Source organism: Chenopodium album, chromosome 8 (assembly GCF_948465745.1).
Source record: "Chenopodium album chromosome 8, dcCheAlbu1.1, whole genome shotgun sequence".
In the NCBI taxonomy this organism is placed as follows: domain Eukaryota; kingdom Viridiplantae; phylum Streptophyta; class Magnoliopsida; order Caryophyllales; family Amaranthaceae; genus Chenopodium; species Chenopodium album.
In genome coordinates, this window is record NC_137841.1 from 67527247 (window position 1) to 67545135 (window position 17889).

The window sequence follows — 17889 nt, forward strand, 5'->3', positions numbered from 1 at the left end:
AGATATACATTCTAATATAACACTATAAGCGGAACTTTGAGAATTTAAACAATATTCAACTTATATGTTTTAATACTTAATACTTCGCAGTAATCTTTCCGTTCCATGTTAAGTATGTTTGAGATCATACCGAATGCATCATATTCATCAATGAACTTACATCTGTTAAGTTGTTAGGTTTGCTAATTTAGCAAAGGTAAAGTATGAATGTGATGGAAAGAATGCATGATGTTTACAAGAAAAGAGGGGATGATTTAGAGCTTTATAGGTGGCTCAATAAGAATAGAGACTATGAGAGCATGCTTACAAGTAGTTACAACTAATTTTGTATGTTATAAATTAGACGTTTCAAATATCAATTTTCATGTTCATGTAGAGTACTTGTGTAGTTGTATGTTATAACTTAATTCTAAAGTCTAAACCATTAAAACTAGATGGCTGAATCTCAAAGCATGAGATTGAGATAGCCCTAATTGAAATTTCAAAGCACGATTTTCGCCTCTTATGTCAAATTATGCTACGTTAAAAGGGACATATACTTCTTACATAACACCGTTTGTAAAAGTTTTAAAATTTATCATATTAATAAAAAGAAAAAAATTATCTTAAAATTCAATAAACAAACAAAGAAATATTAGGATGATTTACGAAAGTATGGTTATTTTAAAACTTATTTACACTTTTGTGTCGGAATGAAACTTAATTACGAAATTACTGTCCACCTCGGATAAGTTTTTATTTTATTTTTTTATTTTTCAAAGTAAAACCGCTACCTCAAGTAGCGGTTTATGTACTAAAACCGCTACTTGAGGTAGCGGTTTTACCCTTCATAGATTGATTAAATGTCTCTTTACTTAGAATACTAATGACAAACCGCTACCTCAAGTAGCGGTTTTGGACTATAACCGCTCTAAAGAAAAAAATTACCCCAAATGTATCTCCAAGCCTACGTGGACTATATTTTCGTAAATAAGTTTCATTCCAATGCAAAACCGTAAATAAGTTTCTTAAAAGCTATATTTTTGTAAATCATAGGAAATATTATCAGGTTTAAAATTTATCATCTTAACAAAAAGAAAAAAAAAAAATCTTTTAAACTACTATTCTATTGCTAACAAGCTGCCAACAGCTTATCATGTCATATTCACATAATTGTGGAATTCCAAATTTTGGATATTCACGTAGGACTAGTACCAGCTTCATAACGGTGATAGCAGTTCTATACACTTAGAATCGTATAGAACCGCTAACACTATTAGCGGTTCTTATATAATAACCGCGTTTCTTTTTTAATTTAATAATATCACACCTACTTAGAATATCCTTTGTAATTCCTACTGACAAATTATACGAAAAACAAAGGAGAGCAATAGAGCACTATAGCAGCGACCACGAGAGTTGATAGCAGCGATCGGCAGTGGTTCACGGAGACGTCTGTACAACCTCCACTTTTTAATTTTTTTTTATTCATATGTATATTGTAGTTTAATTCCTAAATTAATTTGATAATAGGTGTATGTATGAGCGTAAATTTCTAAAATTTCATGGTGATAGCTTTTTAATTTTATTGACTGATGGTTGAGGCACAAGAATATGTTTTATACTCTATCACGCCCCCAAAGTGGGGGGTGGATGAGATTCGAACCCGTGACCTTTATGTCACGCTGGCTCTGATACCATGTTAGAGGACCATCTCAACCAAAAGCTTAAGCTGATGGTTGAGGCCCAGGAATATGTTTTATACTCTATCAATTAATTAGATACGCTTATTTTGCTATTCATATTTTTGATAGTTTGGTTTATATAACCCTTTAATTTGATAATTAATCTGGCCAATTTAGAGGATATATAATTTGTTATAATCTATTGAATATTAATTACACATTCTAGGGTTAATTGATTAATTTAGTCGTGAGTATACTCAATATAGGATCTTGATTAAATAATTGATTGTAATTAATTATGATTATTGATTTGATTATATGTTTGTGATGTTGTTTATTAGATGGGTGATTATTGGTCTATGTTGCCCAAAGATATCCTTGGTATAATTGCATTGAAATTGGATTCAATTGAGGACTTGGTTTATTTCTCTGCGGTATGTCATTCATGGAATCATGCCTTCGATATGGTTAAACTCGAGTGGAGTCGTGTTGATAAACCAACAACACCTTGGTTGTTACTAGGCGAGCCTACGAATAAAAATAATGATGATGGTTGTCGGAAAATATTAAGTATTGAAAAAAATAATAAGTGCTACGAATTAAGTCTCCCGGAGACTTTTGGGGCGCGATGTTGGGGTTCTCCATATGGCTTTATCTTGATGCTACACCTTAACAAGAAGATCGAGTTATTTAATCCAATCACCAAAGCTCGACTAAACCTCCCATCCCTGCAAACGCTGCCAATCAATCCAGAAGATGATATTTTTAATGATCAATTATACTTTGATATTGATTGGAAAAAATTGTGCGTACGCAAGTTCATTGTCTTAAAAATGCCTCAAAGTGATGATTTTCTTGTAATGGCGATCCATTGGAGGCATGACAATCTAGCATTTGCTCGTCTTGGAGACCAAACATGGACACCAATACATACATCTTGCGCTAGATATTATCAAGTAATTGATGTTTGTTTTTGGGACAAATTATTACTCATTTTATATCAAGACGGAACACTTGCTTATTGTGATATCATGAAATCTGATTTTACGGCCAAACTTTATTTACCGGTTCCATGTGATGTTTTTAGATATGTACTTGCGGGGAATGGAGAGATGTATATGGTGGTGATTGATGGTCATTTGCATGTAGTCTCTCGAATGAAAGAGGATTTTTTAGATGATGATGGTTATTCGGACTATCGCACATATGATTTTTTTGTGTACAAGCTTGACGTTGAGAATAAGTTGTGGGAAAAAGTTGAATGCTTGATGGATGTTTCTTTTTTTGTCGGTAATAGCACATCAATGTTTGCTAATATATCAAATGCTCAAAGAAATGCTATCTACTTTACCGATGTCATGTGTATGATATGACATCTTCGTGTTTTAAAAAGTTTTACAAAGGTGACGATGCACTTTGCGAGAATACGTCTCCTACATGGTTTATACCCAAGTTTTAGATGTTATTTGTTTGAACATTTACGCCGAAGCTTATCTAGTATATATGGAAGAGTTTTTTCCCAAGACTTTAAAGAGTCGGATTTTTTTTAATTTTTTTTTTCTAAATACATGTAAGTTAAGTTAGCGAATGAAATTTGAGAATTTAATTTTAAAGGTAAAAGCAAAGAATAGTGATTTAGAATTTCAATTAATGAAAAAAAAATCTTTTTTTTCTTTCAAAAAAAAAAAAACTTTTCAAATAAAAGGAATCATAGGAATGACATAAATTTATTTTAATAAAAATTAACACTTACTCTGTAACTAACAATAGCAAAGTCGCATCATAAATTACAGAGTATTTTATATTATTATTATTATTGTTATTATTATTATTATTATTATTATTATTTTTAGATTTTGCCAAGAATCAATCTTTCTTAGTTTGTATAATTGTATTGATGTGTACATCGGTTTATATACAACCTAAATAAGAGTTTGGGACCTCGCCCATTATCTGAATACAATATTAACACCCCCTCAATTTGAAACGTATGTCAAGAATCAATCTTCCCTAGTTTATATTGATGTGTGCATCGGTTTATATACAACCTAAATAAGAGTTCGGGCCCTAACTAAACATTAACTCATTATTGATCTGAATACAGTATTAGACTTGATAGATTTATTTTTTATGGAGTTAAGATCAAATAGGATCCCTAAACTAACGTATTTGTAGCATTTTAGTCCCTCAACTATTGAGTGAGCTAGATTGGTCCCTCAACCACCAAGGAGTACTATTTCCAGCCAAATAGTTTAAGGGAACTACTTGAAATTATGTGGCAATTTTTTTAATTTTTTTTTATTTTTACAATATGGCAATATTTATGACTTGTAAAAATATATATAAAAAAAAAATAAAAAAAAAAATAAAAAAATAAAGACCATTGAAATTTTTTTAACGGGAGAAACAGGGGAGAGTATTTGGGATACAGGGGAAATTTTTTTATAGAATGAATTCTTGTATAATTTGTTGTACAAACATGTTGATACATTAAATGCTAATCCTTAAACTATTGACTTATTTAGTTTTTCAGGTTTTTTTTTTTTTCCATGTAATTATAAGCATTTTTTTTTATGGAAATCCCTAAATTATTGATGATTAAGCAGACAAAAAAAAAAAACATGCAAAGTCCCTAAACTATTGCCAAGTATGCATTATAGGTCCCTAAATTATTGATGACTAGGCAATGTCCCTAAACTATTTGGCTTGAAATAGTACTCTTTGGTGGTTGAGGGACCAATTTGCCTCACTCAATAGTTGAAGGACTAAAATGCTACAAATACATTAATTTAGGGATCGTATTTGATATTAACTCATTTTTTATATATTAAAAAAGCGGTAAATTGTACAGACTTTTATCTAGTTAGATCACTAGATTTTATATCAAAATTATTCAATGTAACCTAGTATGAAAATTTCCATCTTTAAAAAAAAAGTATGAAAATTTCCAAAACTAAATTATGAAAATAAATAAAATACAACTGTCATGTCACGAATGATAAGATAATCTAGGGCAAAAGGTACACTTGGATCACGTAATAAGTACACTTCTCTGCCTCTCTCACTCAATTCTCTATTTAAACACTTGTCAATTTGAACTTCAATTTTCAAAGCTTTGTAATCTTTCTCGAAGTTACAACACACCAAAATTAAATATTTGCCACTTTCTCTTTTTCTCTCTTTATAAAACTTCCAAATCAAAAGATCGAATGGCAGAAAAACAAGAACTAGTATTGTTATTTGATTTTGATAAGACGATAATTGAGTACGATAGTGATGATTGGGTTATTGATAATTTGGGTTTTACCCAACTCTTCAACACCCTTCTTTCTACCATGCCTTACAACTCTCTTATGGTTAGTTTTCTCCCTTTCTTTTTTATTTTTAATTCCGTCCTTTAATTATTACTCGGATTATAATTTGTCATTGGTAATCTCTCGGTAGTTAAGAATCAAGAGATGCTCTAATGGTTAGAAGTTTTATGCCGTGTATCTTAAAGATTGATGGCTAGATTTTAATATTTTGCAATGTTAACTTTGATACACAAATGGAAAGATTGAAAGTATCCTACAACTAACACACGTAGCTAGTCAGCATATATGAGTTAAGGTAGATGTGGTGGGACTGACCTAAATTTACCTAGCTTCAATTAATTATGTTTGCCCTTGTTTAGACTAAGTTTTATGAGGTGTTGTGTGTAATGTGTAGGCGTGTCGCGAAAAGTAATTTATATAAGTTGCTTCTTTATTACACCGCACATATTATATCTATGAAATCATATATTCCGTATATAATTTGTCATTACTTTCAACATTATAATTTCCCACCCTCTAAACTGCCTCCCCGGCACACCACCACAAATCACACAGGGAGCACCGGCAAGTGGCAATTCGCGATATTTCTGAAGATTTTTTTTTTTTTTTTTTTTTTTTTTTTTTTTTTTTTTTTTTTTATGTTAGACGTATGAAAATTATAAGAAGATTACATTGATATGTTGTTCATATAAAATTCCAAGTGAAAGATAGTTGTCCTAGTCAATTGAAAGTAATAATAAATGTTACTTGTATATAACATGATATGGATGACATTTTCTTCATAACCAATTATATATTAAAGTGATTAGATTATGAACCAATAAAAAAAAGTAATTGAGTTTGCTTTGCAATTATTAGAGACGTGCTTCCTTGTTCAACTACAGGATAAAATGATGGAAGAACTTCATTTACAAGGAACAACAATACAAGATATTACAGAATGCTTGATCAAGGTTCCATTGTCTCCAAACATCCTATCTGCAATCAAATCGGCTTATGATTCAGGGTATTATACTCCTTCCCTTCCTAAGTAATTGTTTCACGTGTTTGAATAGGGAGTAACCTTAAAATCCTTTCGGAAAATGAACATATATATAGGTAAAACATATACGAGTTTTGTGACAAAAACACATAGCCAATGGGCCCAATCCTTGGAATTTGTTACTTTGTAACATTTTAATGTTTACTTAATTTAGAAAGTGACCAATTATTTTGAGACAACTTTATTTTGAAATTGGCCGTTTTTTAGGGATGGATAGATGTTCATCCATGTATCGTTTTCACTAAAACCCTTCCTATCATACCAAATTATATATTTTTATGATTTTGATCTTACATTCAATTCTTAGTTTCTTGCTCATTATAGACTAATGAGCAAATTATGCCATGTTCATGAATTTATGTTTTTTCAGGTGTGATTTGAGGATTGTAAGTGATGCAAACACTTTTTTCATAGAGACAATTTTGAAGCATCATGGAGTGTTACATTGTTTCTCTGAAATCAACACGAATTCAGCTATTGTTGATGAGGATGGCAGACTCCGAATTTCGCCATTTCATGACTTTAAGTCATCTTCTCATGGGTGCAACCTTTGTCCTCCCAATCTTTGCAAGGTACATATGATCCTAATAACTCTCTTATAATTACTTTACTCTGGCTTCAAAATTTGCCTAATTACTAGTTATGTGACAGTTAATTCTGCTCTTTTAAACTTGTTACAATACATGACTATAGTTTATCTGATGTACTTTTGCGAAAATGAAGCAGTTTCTGACATTGATGAGCTGAATTATATTTCATTTGATCTTCTTCCTTCCCATATCTGAAGTATGCTATTCATAATAACAGGGGAAAATCTTTACAAGAATCCAAGCTTCTTCGTTAGAAAAGCGATTCATCTATGTAGGAGATGGAAAAAATGATTACTGTCCAAGTTTAAAGCTAACAGCAAAAGACTATGTGATGCCAAGGAAGCATTTTCCTCTGTGGGATGCAATCTGCATCGATCCTGCACTTATAAAGGCGTCGATTCATGAATGGGAAGACAGCGAAGAACTTGGGAGGAGCTTGATTCAGTTAATTAGTTCTTTAATGATCATGAAAGCAGATGAAGTTCTTATACCAGAAGAATATCTTTTTGCTGACTGTAAGTCTGATCATGTTGCTGCACCTGAGTCCTTTCAGAAGTCGGTCCCGGTCCCTCATTAAGTATGAATTTATGACGTGAAACTCCTTATCTTTGTGGTTGAAGTTGAATTTCTGAGTAATAGCATGACAACCATGACTTTGCAGGCAGTGTATGTAGTCATAGGTACATACCTGATAATGAATCAAAGCAGTAATGGTGATGTTGCTACTGAATACCGAAAATCTATAGAAGTATTGATGTATGCTTGATGTCCAATTAAGGTGGTAATTGGGTTTTTCGGATTGGGTTATAGGACTTATAGCTAGATTCATATCACATTCAAAATTTTGAGTCATTCGATTTAGTTTGAGTTCAGTTCTAAGTTGATCGATAATAATTTAGATTTTTTTCAAAACGTACCTGTTAATTAAAACATACACCTTTTTTCCCTTTATTTTGGTACCATTTCATTTAATTATGACAAATGTTAGCCGACATACAACCAAAAAGTCAAACTTCAGACCACACGTACAAATCAATTGTCCCTGTTAGCTCATAGACTACCCAATACACAGCTTTGTGAACTCACTGCTTTTGTCCAATTATTATTATTAGGTCATGATCAGTTACAGTTGAAATTTCTTGCAATTTGTAGACTTTTAGTTGAGACAGTGTATTTCATCAGGTATAATTATGTATGTAATTGATTAAGATAATGACCATAATACAAATACTAAACTTGACTCGATTCAAACTACTTTTACACTGATCACATCTCATATAACAGTACTAATTTCACACTAACCACATCTCAAAAACCTGTACTTTAGGAAAGGCAACAACTTTTTTCAGACATTCGATACGTAGTCTAGGAGTCGAATGCATTGTTGAGGACTTGATCATCAGATGTACAAATGAACTGCATGTCTATATAACATTTCAACTAATTTTCCAAAACAATATTATGGCATTGCTACAGATAAAGCACTGATAGCTGTGTACTGTTCAGAGCATGAAGAAAAGGTTTGTATCAGGAAAAGAGGAAATATATACTCTTTCCTCAAAGAATTGCACTTCTTATTTCTTTCCATAGCATAATGATTATTCCAAAGATTTACACACAACTCAACCCCCATGAAATCTATGATTACAAAATTAACAAATGTTCAATTTCTCAACCTTTCCAAACTAATTATAAATACCTGTCCTGTTTTCTATAGTTTTTTATATATATTTTTTTTCCTCTTATCTTATACTATCTACAGCCCTTCTGTACCACTTCCAACTCATTTCTAACCAAAAAACTGCCTAACACAACTCCTTACTGCGTATATAACGATTACAATGACTTATCTTAATATAATCCTTGAGCTATACCTCGAGTGAGATGCGAGTCTTGATAGGCTTCAACTTTAGGCCCATGCTCTCGGGTGATAGTAGCTCTGGGGAAATGCAAGACGGACTTAATGGGCTTCTTGGGCTTACGCTCATGTGTGATTGCCTGTAGAAACCATAACCCATGAGGAAATATTCTAGAGGGATCAACATGGCATGTGGTTGCTCCTCGGTCACCAAAGACCCACATGCCTGAACCTGAAATTTCAAACAAGAAAGATTAATGAACAGGTTGCAGCAAAAGTGAACAGGTTGCAGCAAAAGATTATGTTTAACATCAACATCATAAGCAATAATTAGGGTACCTCCACTAAGGCACTAAATCTTCTATCTAGTTTTGTGGCCATGTGCACTGCTTCTGAGTGGAAAGATGAGTCCTCTCCAACAAATATTAGTGAACGACATCGTAGTTTCTTCAATCCTTCACTTATATCAGTCCTCCTGAGAAGAAAAAAGCAAGAGGAAAAATTGATATGAAAACTATTAAATGCGAGAGCACAAAAGATCAGCTGGTATATTTGAGGACTTGGCAAGACAAAGACACCCAAAGTACCATCTTAGTTGTGATAATAAAAAGGGCGGCAAGATCCTAAATGACTTTAATTCTAACCAATTACTTCACCAGAAACATGTAATGAATTTTCAAAGACGTGGAAGGTAATGGTTCATAATAATTAGAAAACATCTTAGTATTAAAGTTTTCTTTGAAGCATTAATGAAAAATGAGCAGTACACTACACGGGACTACTCCCTCCATCCCTAATGCATGATAAGTCACGTTCCTAGTTTAACCTGTCCCAAGATGATAGAACACTAGTATAAAGTTATACTTTCAACTTGCTCATGACTGTCATGGTGGAGATGCAAAGACGTGTAAGGAAATGGTAGTTTACTGCATTTCAATTCAACTCTTCAAAAATGACCTCTAATCAAAGTAGCCTGTTATTATGAACAGGCAGGGACTCTAGTGATAACTTACTATATACTTGTAACAAAGCTACTTGTTTAAGTACAAAAAAATTAGCTTCTATGTTTTCCAACGCCCATAGTGGAGAGTTAAAAAGTAAAGAGCAACATAATAAGCAGAGGTGATCATCTGAAAATTTTGATTTTTAGAAACATGTCAAAATCAAGAAGATAAAGGAGGAAGACAATACCTGTTAATTGCCTCCAAAAAATGCATGACATTAATACTTTCTCTATCATCCAGCCACTGAAAGAACCAAAGGTAAACAATATATCAGTACTTCCACACCAATGCAAATAAACAGAACTCCCCATTCACATAGTAACACCGACAGAAAAATACTAATCAAAATAGGGAAATTTTCTAAAAAAACGTTAAATGAGGATATTATGGCTAAAGAACTCACTTTTCGACAAGCCTGAACTATATCCGATTCTGGTACAAGGGAATTACCCCGAAGTTCCTGCAACAGGATTCATAGTACACCCATTAAAGCATACCATACTAGAGTTTTAATTAGATATATACATACTGTTATTAGATGCTAATCACAAGCACAATCATGAAATATACCTTGCTAAAGTATCGTTTGAGCAGCATCTCTTTAACAACACTGCACATGCCATAGAAGTAAAGTAGATTTGACATCACCTACAAGAAATACAGAGCTTTATCAGGCAAAGATTCTTTGCTTTGAACTATTGGTAGACAAGTTCAGAAAAAGGGACCTTATTGTACAACCATTCGGTCCAAGATGGTGCTCTGCATAGAGGAGAGATAAGTATCAAACCAAGAACACGCTGCTTATATTTCGTCTGCATGTAAAAAGGCAAAAGGAATGACAATAAGTACAAATACAACTTATTTTGAAACTTTATTGGCACGACTGCATCAAAATACAGCGACACAACTTACAGCAAATAATGTTAAAACGTATGCTCCAGCAGTCACTCCCATACACATAACTTCACCTAGCCTGCAACATGTAATAGTCCCCATCGTAAGTTTCGTCAATTGTGCTAGTCGCTATTGGTCTTAAAATGATAAAGACAGCAACCAAAGGCCTACGGCCCAACGTCATATGTTATTACGTGCTCAAGAAATAAACCAGTGGCAGGTCTCAATAAAGTAAGTGAAACAACCGACAAATCTGCTTAACATAAAACTCTCAAACTTGGAAAAGTTTTTGTAATGGAAATTACCCGAAATAGTCAAGAACTTCAACTATCTGATCAGCCAAATCATCAACTGAAGGCTCAGAGGCTTCATATTCATAGCTGATTGCAGCAGCTCCCCACTGAAACAGCTCTTAACAAAAGTTCCACGTTAGAAACAATTTAAGCAAGACCCTTTACTTTGTCCAAAAAAAAAAAAAAAAAAAAAAAAACCAGCTAGGATCATTAATAATACAAGTAATAACTCCTATTATTATTCAATGGTGAATAAACAAATACTCCTGCCCGACTTTACCAGTCACACTATAAGTGTAATTTAAGCTAGTAACGTGAAATATAGAGTCAAACAAACGTCAAAGAATTAACTCGTCCAAGTTACAAACCTCATGGCCAGGAGGACTGATATGGTAGATGCAAAAGTTGTGAACAAGCAAAGACAATGCCTCAGGACACATGAATAATCCTTGAAAACACGATGCATCTGCTCAAAACAATCCGCGAAAAAACAAATTCAAACTCATATTCTAATACAAATGCAATAGTCATTACATTTACATGCTATTCATAATTAAAGATTAAACCCGTCTTAAACGCCACGCAACCATCTTAATCCTTTTTTTTTTCCATAATCATGCTTAGTAAAAAAATTGGCACTCATAAAAATATATATATATACACCAATACCTACTACAAGTCTTTAAACATGCATAAACAATAGCTAACAAGTGACACTATAAACAAACTTAAAATTAATCAATTCATTAATCAATCAATCAATCATCAATTATATAATACAAACTCACAATTTAAAGCTAAATCTGGGTAAGTAACAAGAGCTGGCTTATCTTGATCACCATAAACAGCTACCGACACTGGACCCGAACCTGTTTTAACATAATATTCCTGTACAAATTACAACATAAAACACTTACATAATGCACTTAACAACAAGAACAATATATCTTAATTACATGATAATCAACCCATTTTTTCTAAATGTAGCATTAATTTAATTTTCTATCTTGATAGTATGTAATATAATCATCAATTTTTGGTCCCCCCAATACCAATTTCATATAATAAGCTAAAATTAGTTTTCTGAATTGGAATAATACCCCATCAAAAATAATCAGTTTAAATTAATTTTCTCAATTCCACATTATTGTATAACTAACAAATGACTAAAATTAGCAACCCCTTAATAAATGCTAACAAATTCCAATTATAATTTGTAAAATACACAACTTAATTAGCTAAATAACAAAATTAAAAAGTGGGAAAATTACAAGAAATGATTTAAATTAAAAAAAACAAATGAACAAAAAAAAAAAAAAAAAATGTACCTTGCTATCAATGGAGATCGGCTCAATATTAACAGAAACAGAATCACTAGAATCTCCCATTTCTTTCTCTCTCTAACTCAAGAATTTTTTTTTTAATTTATATTTATTTGGGATTTTCTGTTCGGTGAGAAGGGGTTTTATACAAATGACTAAATTTTATTTTCTCTCTCCTCTGCCAGTGAGTGAGTGCAGTGAGTCACCGACGCTCGAGGAAGAAGGTGATGAAAGAATTTAACCATGGTTAAGGAGAATCAACTATGGTTAGAGGACCGACAGTATGTGTGAAATGACCATTTTAGCCTTGGATTTATATGGTAGGTTTTTGATGTTGATGGGTAATTTATGGAATTTAATAGAAAGAGGGAATTTTTTTTGGAAACTTCTTTATTTTTATTTAATTATTTTACTGATTTTATTTTTAAATGTTGAGTGTATATTAATTATTGGTGGTCAAATAGTCATGTGGATCTTGAGGTTTAAGCTCCAAAATCTACTTTTATAATTAAAAAATAGTTAAAATATTAAAGAAATTGTGTGTTAAATAAAAGACAAGTGAAGAAGGGAAAAAAAAAAAAAAGGTGAAAAGTGCTTAATCTATCATTGTTGGTTGGTATATGGATTTTTCGTCTTTTTTCCTTTATGTCATTTTCCTTTTTTTCCCTATTAATTTGAGAAATTGATGAGGTGTATCAATGTAGTAAAACTATGGTCATTTTTTTGTTTGTTTGTATTTTCTCTATTTTTGTAGAATATTTTCTTCATAGCTAGAGACAGTAATAATTTTTAAAAACGTGAAATTGATCTCTATATATATTACTACTCGTATTATGCTTTCATTTTGTATCGATCTTGAATATTTTACTCACGCGAGCAAATTTGGTTAGAATTAGCTTTTAATATAATCTCGGACTTACTATTATTATAAGGAGTACATATGTAAAATTTTCAATAATGTAAATCAAAACAAAATTACCTTATGAAGAAATGAATTTAATGAAAAATCAATATATATACAAGCCAAGGATTTGTTCTATAAGGATAGATGTATGGTACAATGTTTAATATTATGAGTTTAACTTCTATTATTAAATAGTACGGAGTAACACGCAAAGATAACTTAAATTAGATTGAATAACTAACGCCAATACAATACAATAATAACAATATGAATTACAGTTTTTACAAGTTTACACAAATTTGATAACTAGCTAGCTAATCATAACAATATAATCGTACAAGTAGTAATACAATATTTTCAAATTTAAAATCTTCACTAATGTACAATTGTAAAATTGACTAATGCTACGAGTATTATTTTGTATTTTGTAAGTTGACCTCATATTGAGGCAATCTTTAACGTCACAAGCAAGTTATCTCATCTACTTTCACAAAGTACAATTAGTTCCAATTACTTTCAAAACATGTACTGTAATAAGTTTGATAAATCCAAAAGACTAAAAATAAAGTGAAGACTTAGAAAACAATAAAATTAATTAATCTATACTAATATATTAAAAAGGCGTTACTAATAAGAACGTCTCTGTGCCACATCACTTATTTCATCTCTCATTAAGCCACATCATCACTACCATTCGAACACCCAACCTCTTATAAGAAAGATGGTTATATAATCATTACTCCCTCCGTCCATTACTACAATGCCTCTTTTAATCATTTATTCCTCACATTATAAAGAGAAAGAGTCATTGTATTAAGGGACGGAGGGAGTACTTAAGCTAATTATCAACTATTTTATAGACATAAAAATAAATGTATATAATTGATGATCACAAGATCTATTAAAAAAAAAAAGACATTATAAACATCAAATACATATAATCATAAGAAATAATTAAAGTAGTAATCCGGTGCGCTGTAACAGTTTCCACACTTGAAAAAAAAAACACTAGTTATATATTACTTTAATTCGATCATTCCAAATCTAATTATAATAATTATTATAAATTAAAGTGAAGTATTCATATGTTTTAGTACATAGTATTTAGATGCCTTGTTAGCTTTCAGTCCAGAAAATTTTTCTGTTGAAACATCACAAACATTTAGGTTCATAGTGCTTCATCATCCATACACATGTTGAAATATCAATAGTTACTTATATAATTAAAATAATGGGTTGAGTTGGTATATGTCATTGACATTGGATTGCAATTAAATTTTCTTCGTAAAACTAATTCATTATAAAATAGAATAATATTATCATACTTAGAAATTATATATCATTTTTCACTCATAATTTATTATATATATATATATATATATATATATATATATATATATATATATATATATATATATATATATATATATATATATATATATATATTGAATTTAAATAAATTTAATTAACTTTTAAACTACAATTGACTTGGCAACATCAACAGTTTTGGTGAAATCTTTACCTTATCTACAAATGTAGTCATGTAGTGATGTGTTAAGGCATCATAACTATTCATGTTTAATTTTGCCTTATCATCTTGTATTGCTTCTTTCTCTTAATGTTATTATTTCACTTTTTGATGTTAAAAAACTCAAATGATGAATGTATATTATATTTATATATGAAAACAAGGGGTGAGAAAAACAGGAAATATTATCCTTAAACCTACATATCCTTTAACTTAAGTTATTACTAGCTCCATTATTTAACAAACAAAAATAAATTAAAGTTGCCAAATGATTTATCTAGCTAACAAAACCTAACTTCCACTATTTCTCCTTCCGGCCATCATTAGCATGTACCTCAACCACCACCACCACCGCCGCCCTATCTGATTGCTTCCTGATATCTCCCTCTTCTCTAACTTTGCTATTGATCACATTGTATCGTAGTTCTTTACTCTCTCTAAAACCTTCATTTTGTGGTTTATAAGTATCACGTACACTAGTTGAAACTTTTTTTTTTCTTTCCTATTTATTATAAACTAACAACAATTTAATATAGATTTCCTCGAGGTCTAGTCACTTGATTGGGAACCCAAAAAAACCCTAATCATTTAACCTATTTTGGACTTTGAAGATAACTCATTTTAAACATTCCTTATAAGATTACTACTTATCATCATTGTAAATCTTAATGTTATCATTTCATTAGAGACAATGATTTCCCTATTATATATCTCTTGATTGTATTATCCACCATTACTAGTCTTTCAAATTGGACCACCAATCAAGATCATGAAGATCAAAGCATAAACCCACTACATTCATCATAATCATTACTATTGTACATTGGATATCATTTTATTTTGCTATATTCAAAGCCGTTTCTTTCACTACTTCATATACTTTAATCGTAAGGCAATTGATTAATTTAAAGACCCTTCCTAAAGACACTACCTAATTATTTTGTTCAACAAATAAACCTTTCTTTCTTTCTTTTTATAAATGTACTTAGTTGATTACTATATAATATGATGACAAGCTTTAATAAATATAGATATAGTGTTGTTCAATTTGTCGTTGTACGTATATTCTTTCTTTAATTGGTAGGTAAAATTGACACACAAATAAAAGTATTTTTCTAAGCGTAAGTGCCTTAGTTATTAATTATTATGCTTGTATTTGATGCTTTTTTCTTGGGGGATTTATCAAAATTTATTACGAGTATTGTTTATATGTAAGGATATGCTATTTAAAATATATATTGTTTTTTCTAACGACACAATATTCAATCCATAACACCATTAGTTTCTTTTTAAATATATTTACCATTAATGCTAAAACCTTAAATTTAACTTATTAATAAAATTAATAACCGTATAGTAACATTACTTATCATTTGATCCTCTATATATTAATTAAAGAAAAAAAATTACCTTAATGGAGATATCAATTAACAATATAATTACATATTGTCCGCGATACAAAATTATCTCGAAAAATAAAAACCTATAGAAGAACAATGATTAAGGAGACATAGATATTTAAAATAAAGATCTCACTCAAACCCTAGAAGGATCCTTAAAAATAAAATAGGTATTATACGTTGAATATGGTAGATCACAAAGGGTCATTAATGAGTTACACATGGTCATGTATGTATCCTTAATCATTCTATGTCTCACCTGCCACCAACCTTATTTTGTATAGATTTGCCATATTTTCAGGCTTATTAATTGAATTATTAGTTCCTTTCAAAAAAAAATTAAATTATTAGTTTATATGTATGCACTTTTAGCTGGCCCAAACTTAATGCATTGGCTATAACATATAGTAACAGCAGTGCTGCGTGTAACGACGTGTTTTTGCATTTTTTGTATAGAGTAATAAAAAAATAATGTTCTTAGATTTACATCTGAATTTATACAGAAGTAACAGAACTATTTTAAAATTCTATATATGTGAAAGTTTTCTGGTATTAACTTTTGGTATTAAAATACATGTCGTGTGTTTAGTCAAATTATCCGTTCATTTTTTATCGTTTACAGGCTTTTACACCATTGTTTTTTCATGGTTTAGTACTCTCTATATTTTTATTTAAAGTGACACCTTACCGGACATAGTTGTCAAAAATGCGACTTTGGTAAGTCATTAATATCCTTAATTATCTACTATTAGTCAAAATCACCAAATAATAGTGCAAATGGTTAAGTGTTAGACTTTATAAAAAGAGAAATAATTGTAAAAACTACTACAGATAAAAAGTTGATATTTTTTGAAAAAAATATGCTTCGATAAATCTAATAAAGATCGTACATGCAAAATGTGTTTTTTTAATTCAACAATTATTTCCAACGAAGTTAATGAATCCTTAATTAAAGAAAATGATCAAATGGATTTTGTCAAAAAAAAAAAAAAAAAAAAAAAAAAAAAAAAAAAGTCAAATGAAGCAAACATTATTTTCTTTCTAAGACAGAAGAGGTTTACTAATTTGTAGTCCAAATTTTGTGAAAACTACAATATTTCCTTTGTTAAGATTTGGGCCTATTAATTCCCTCTTTTTTAAACGGATTTATAGAACGAATTAATTTGGGCCGAAGCTCAAAACTTCAAACAAATCGAAGTACCTCACCCAAAAAACCCCAAATAGTCAAATACCCTCTTTCCTAACGATAGAAAGAAGAATTAAATTGTTTCAAGTTAGGAAGCATTTTTTCAAGTTAGCAATTACCGACTTAATTACCGTGTAGCTTAAGCCTCAAGCTAAAGAATTATGAACAAACAACTAAAATATAAAGCTAAATTTTTAGCTAGGTCACGAAACAATGTCACTTGGCATTATAACTTTTTGCTAAGTGTCGCGTCACATTGGATATATTGAAACACACTTCATAGGATGAAAAATTTGTTTAGAATTTTATTTTCAATCAAATTTGGATATAATTTTACGATAAATTTGTTAGTGGAGAGTTTTATTTTCGATAAAATACCAATATTTCATATGTATAAATTGAATTATAATTTTATTCAAAAAAAAAAATTAGATTATAACTCTAAAAAAAAATCAATATTATTATTAGTCATTTACATGCCTACATCAATTCATAACTAATTTTGTATTGGAGATCACAAAACCAGTTTCTATATATAATGTAATAAGGTTTATTCTAAATTTGTTGCTAACAAAAATCACAAAATTAAAGGGCAAGCTTTTTAGAGTGAAACTACTTTGATTGTGCTATCAATGGGGAGGTTAAGAGAAACACCCGTCTTGATCGATTGCGAGCATCGTCGTCGAAAACGAAAGCCGAAAAAGCATAATTAAAGATATGAAGATTCTCGTACAATACGAAGAGTGGGAACGTAGGATTAATTGTGATGAACAAGAACAAGATGAAACAACGTCTCCATACGTTCAAAATAAAGATTGTCTTGTATGGTTAATAGGGAATTATGATCCCGTAGATTGTGAATCGTATAAAAGTGAATTATTTAATTTTCT

The 17889-nt window shown here is 30.6% G+C and overlaps 3 protein-coding genes across 3 annotated transcripts; 2 read left to right on the forward strand and 1 right to left on the reverse strand.

The window, feature by feature from the left end:
* The first annotated feature begins 2005 nt into the window (after window positions 1–2005).
* On the forward strand, window positions 2006–3037 carry LOC145555384 (putative F-box protein At4g22060). Its single transcript, XM_081617131.1, has one exon. It carries the CDS (start codon window positions 2006–2008, stop codon window positions 3035–3037), a length of 1032 nt encoding a protein of 343 aa, XP_081473257.1.
* Window positions 3038–4792: 1755 nt separating this feature from the next.
* On the forward strand, window positions 4793–7963 carry LOC145642073 (inorganic pyrophosphatase 2-like). Its single transcript, XM_081693156.1, has 4 exons — window positions 4793–5020; window positions 5863–5984; window positions 6391–6592; window positions 6828–7963. The coding sequence occupies exons 1-4, from the start codon at window positions 4874–4876 to the stop codon at window positions 7185–7187; spliced, it is 831 nt and encodes a 276-aa protein (XP_081549282.1). The 5' UTR covers window positions 4793–4873; the 3' UTR covers window positions 7188–7963.
* Window positions 7964–8160: 197 nt separating this feature from the next.
* On the reverse strand, window positions 8161–12159 carry LOC145642072 (protein NDL1-like). Its single transcript, XM_081693155.1, has 11 exons — window positions 11988–12159; window positions 11448–11547; window positions 11028–11125; window positions 10672–10766; window positions 10385–10445; window positions 10198–10284; window positions 10043–10120; window positions 9876–9932; window positions 9660–9715; window positions 8808–8943; window positions 8161–8700 (listed from the first exon to the last, which is right to left on the reverse strand). The coding sequence occupies exons 1-11, from the start codon at window positions 12045–12047 to the stop codon at window positions 8479–8481; spliced, it is 1050 nt and encodes a 349-aa protein (XP_081549281.1). The 5' UTR covers window positions 12048–12159; the 3' UTR covers window positions 8161–8478.
* Between the last annotated feature and the right edge of the window lie 5730 nt (window positions 12160–17889).

Coding starts and splice junctions, on each gene's coding strand:
- LOC145642073 (XM_081693156.1), top strand. CDS start 4,874: ATGGCAGAAAAACAAGAACTAGTATTGTTATTTGATTTTGATAAGACG. Junction 5,021..5,862: donor TGCCTTACAACTCTCTTATG/GTTAGTTTTCTC, acceptor GTTCAACTACAG/GATAAAATGATGGAAGAACT. Junction 6,593..6,827: donor GTCCTCCCAATCTTTGCAAG/GTACATATGATC, acceptor TCATAATAACAG/GGGAAAATCTTTACAAGAAT.
- LOC145642072 (XM_081693155.1), bottom strand. CDS start 12,047: ATGGGAGATTCTAGTGATTCTGTTTCTGTTAATATTGAGCCGATCTCC. Junction 9,716..9,875: donor TAGTTCAGGCTTGTCGAAAA/GTGAGTTCTTTA, acceptor TGGTTCTTTCAG/TGGCTGGATGATAGAGAAAG. Junction 8,944..9,659: donor TTTTTGGAGGCAATTAACAG/GTATTGTCTTCC, acceptor TTTTCTTCTCAG/GAGGACTGATATAAGTGAAG.
- LOC145555384 (XM_081617131.1), top strand. CDS start 2,006: ATGGGTGATTATTGGTCTATGTTGCCCAAAGATATCCTTGGTATAATT.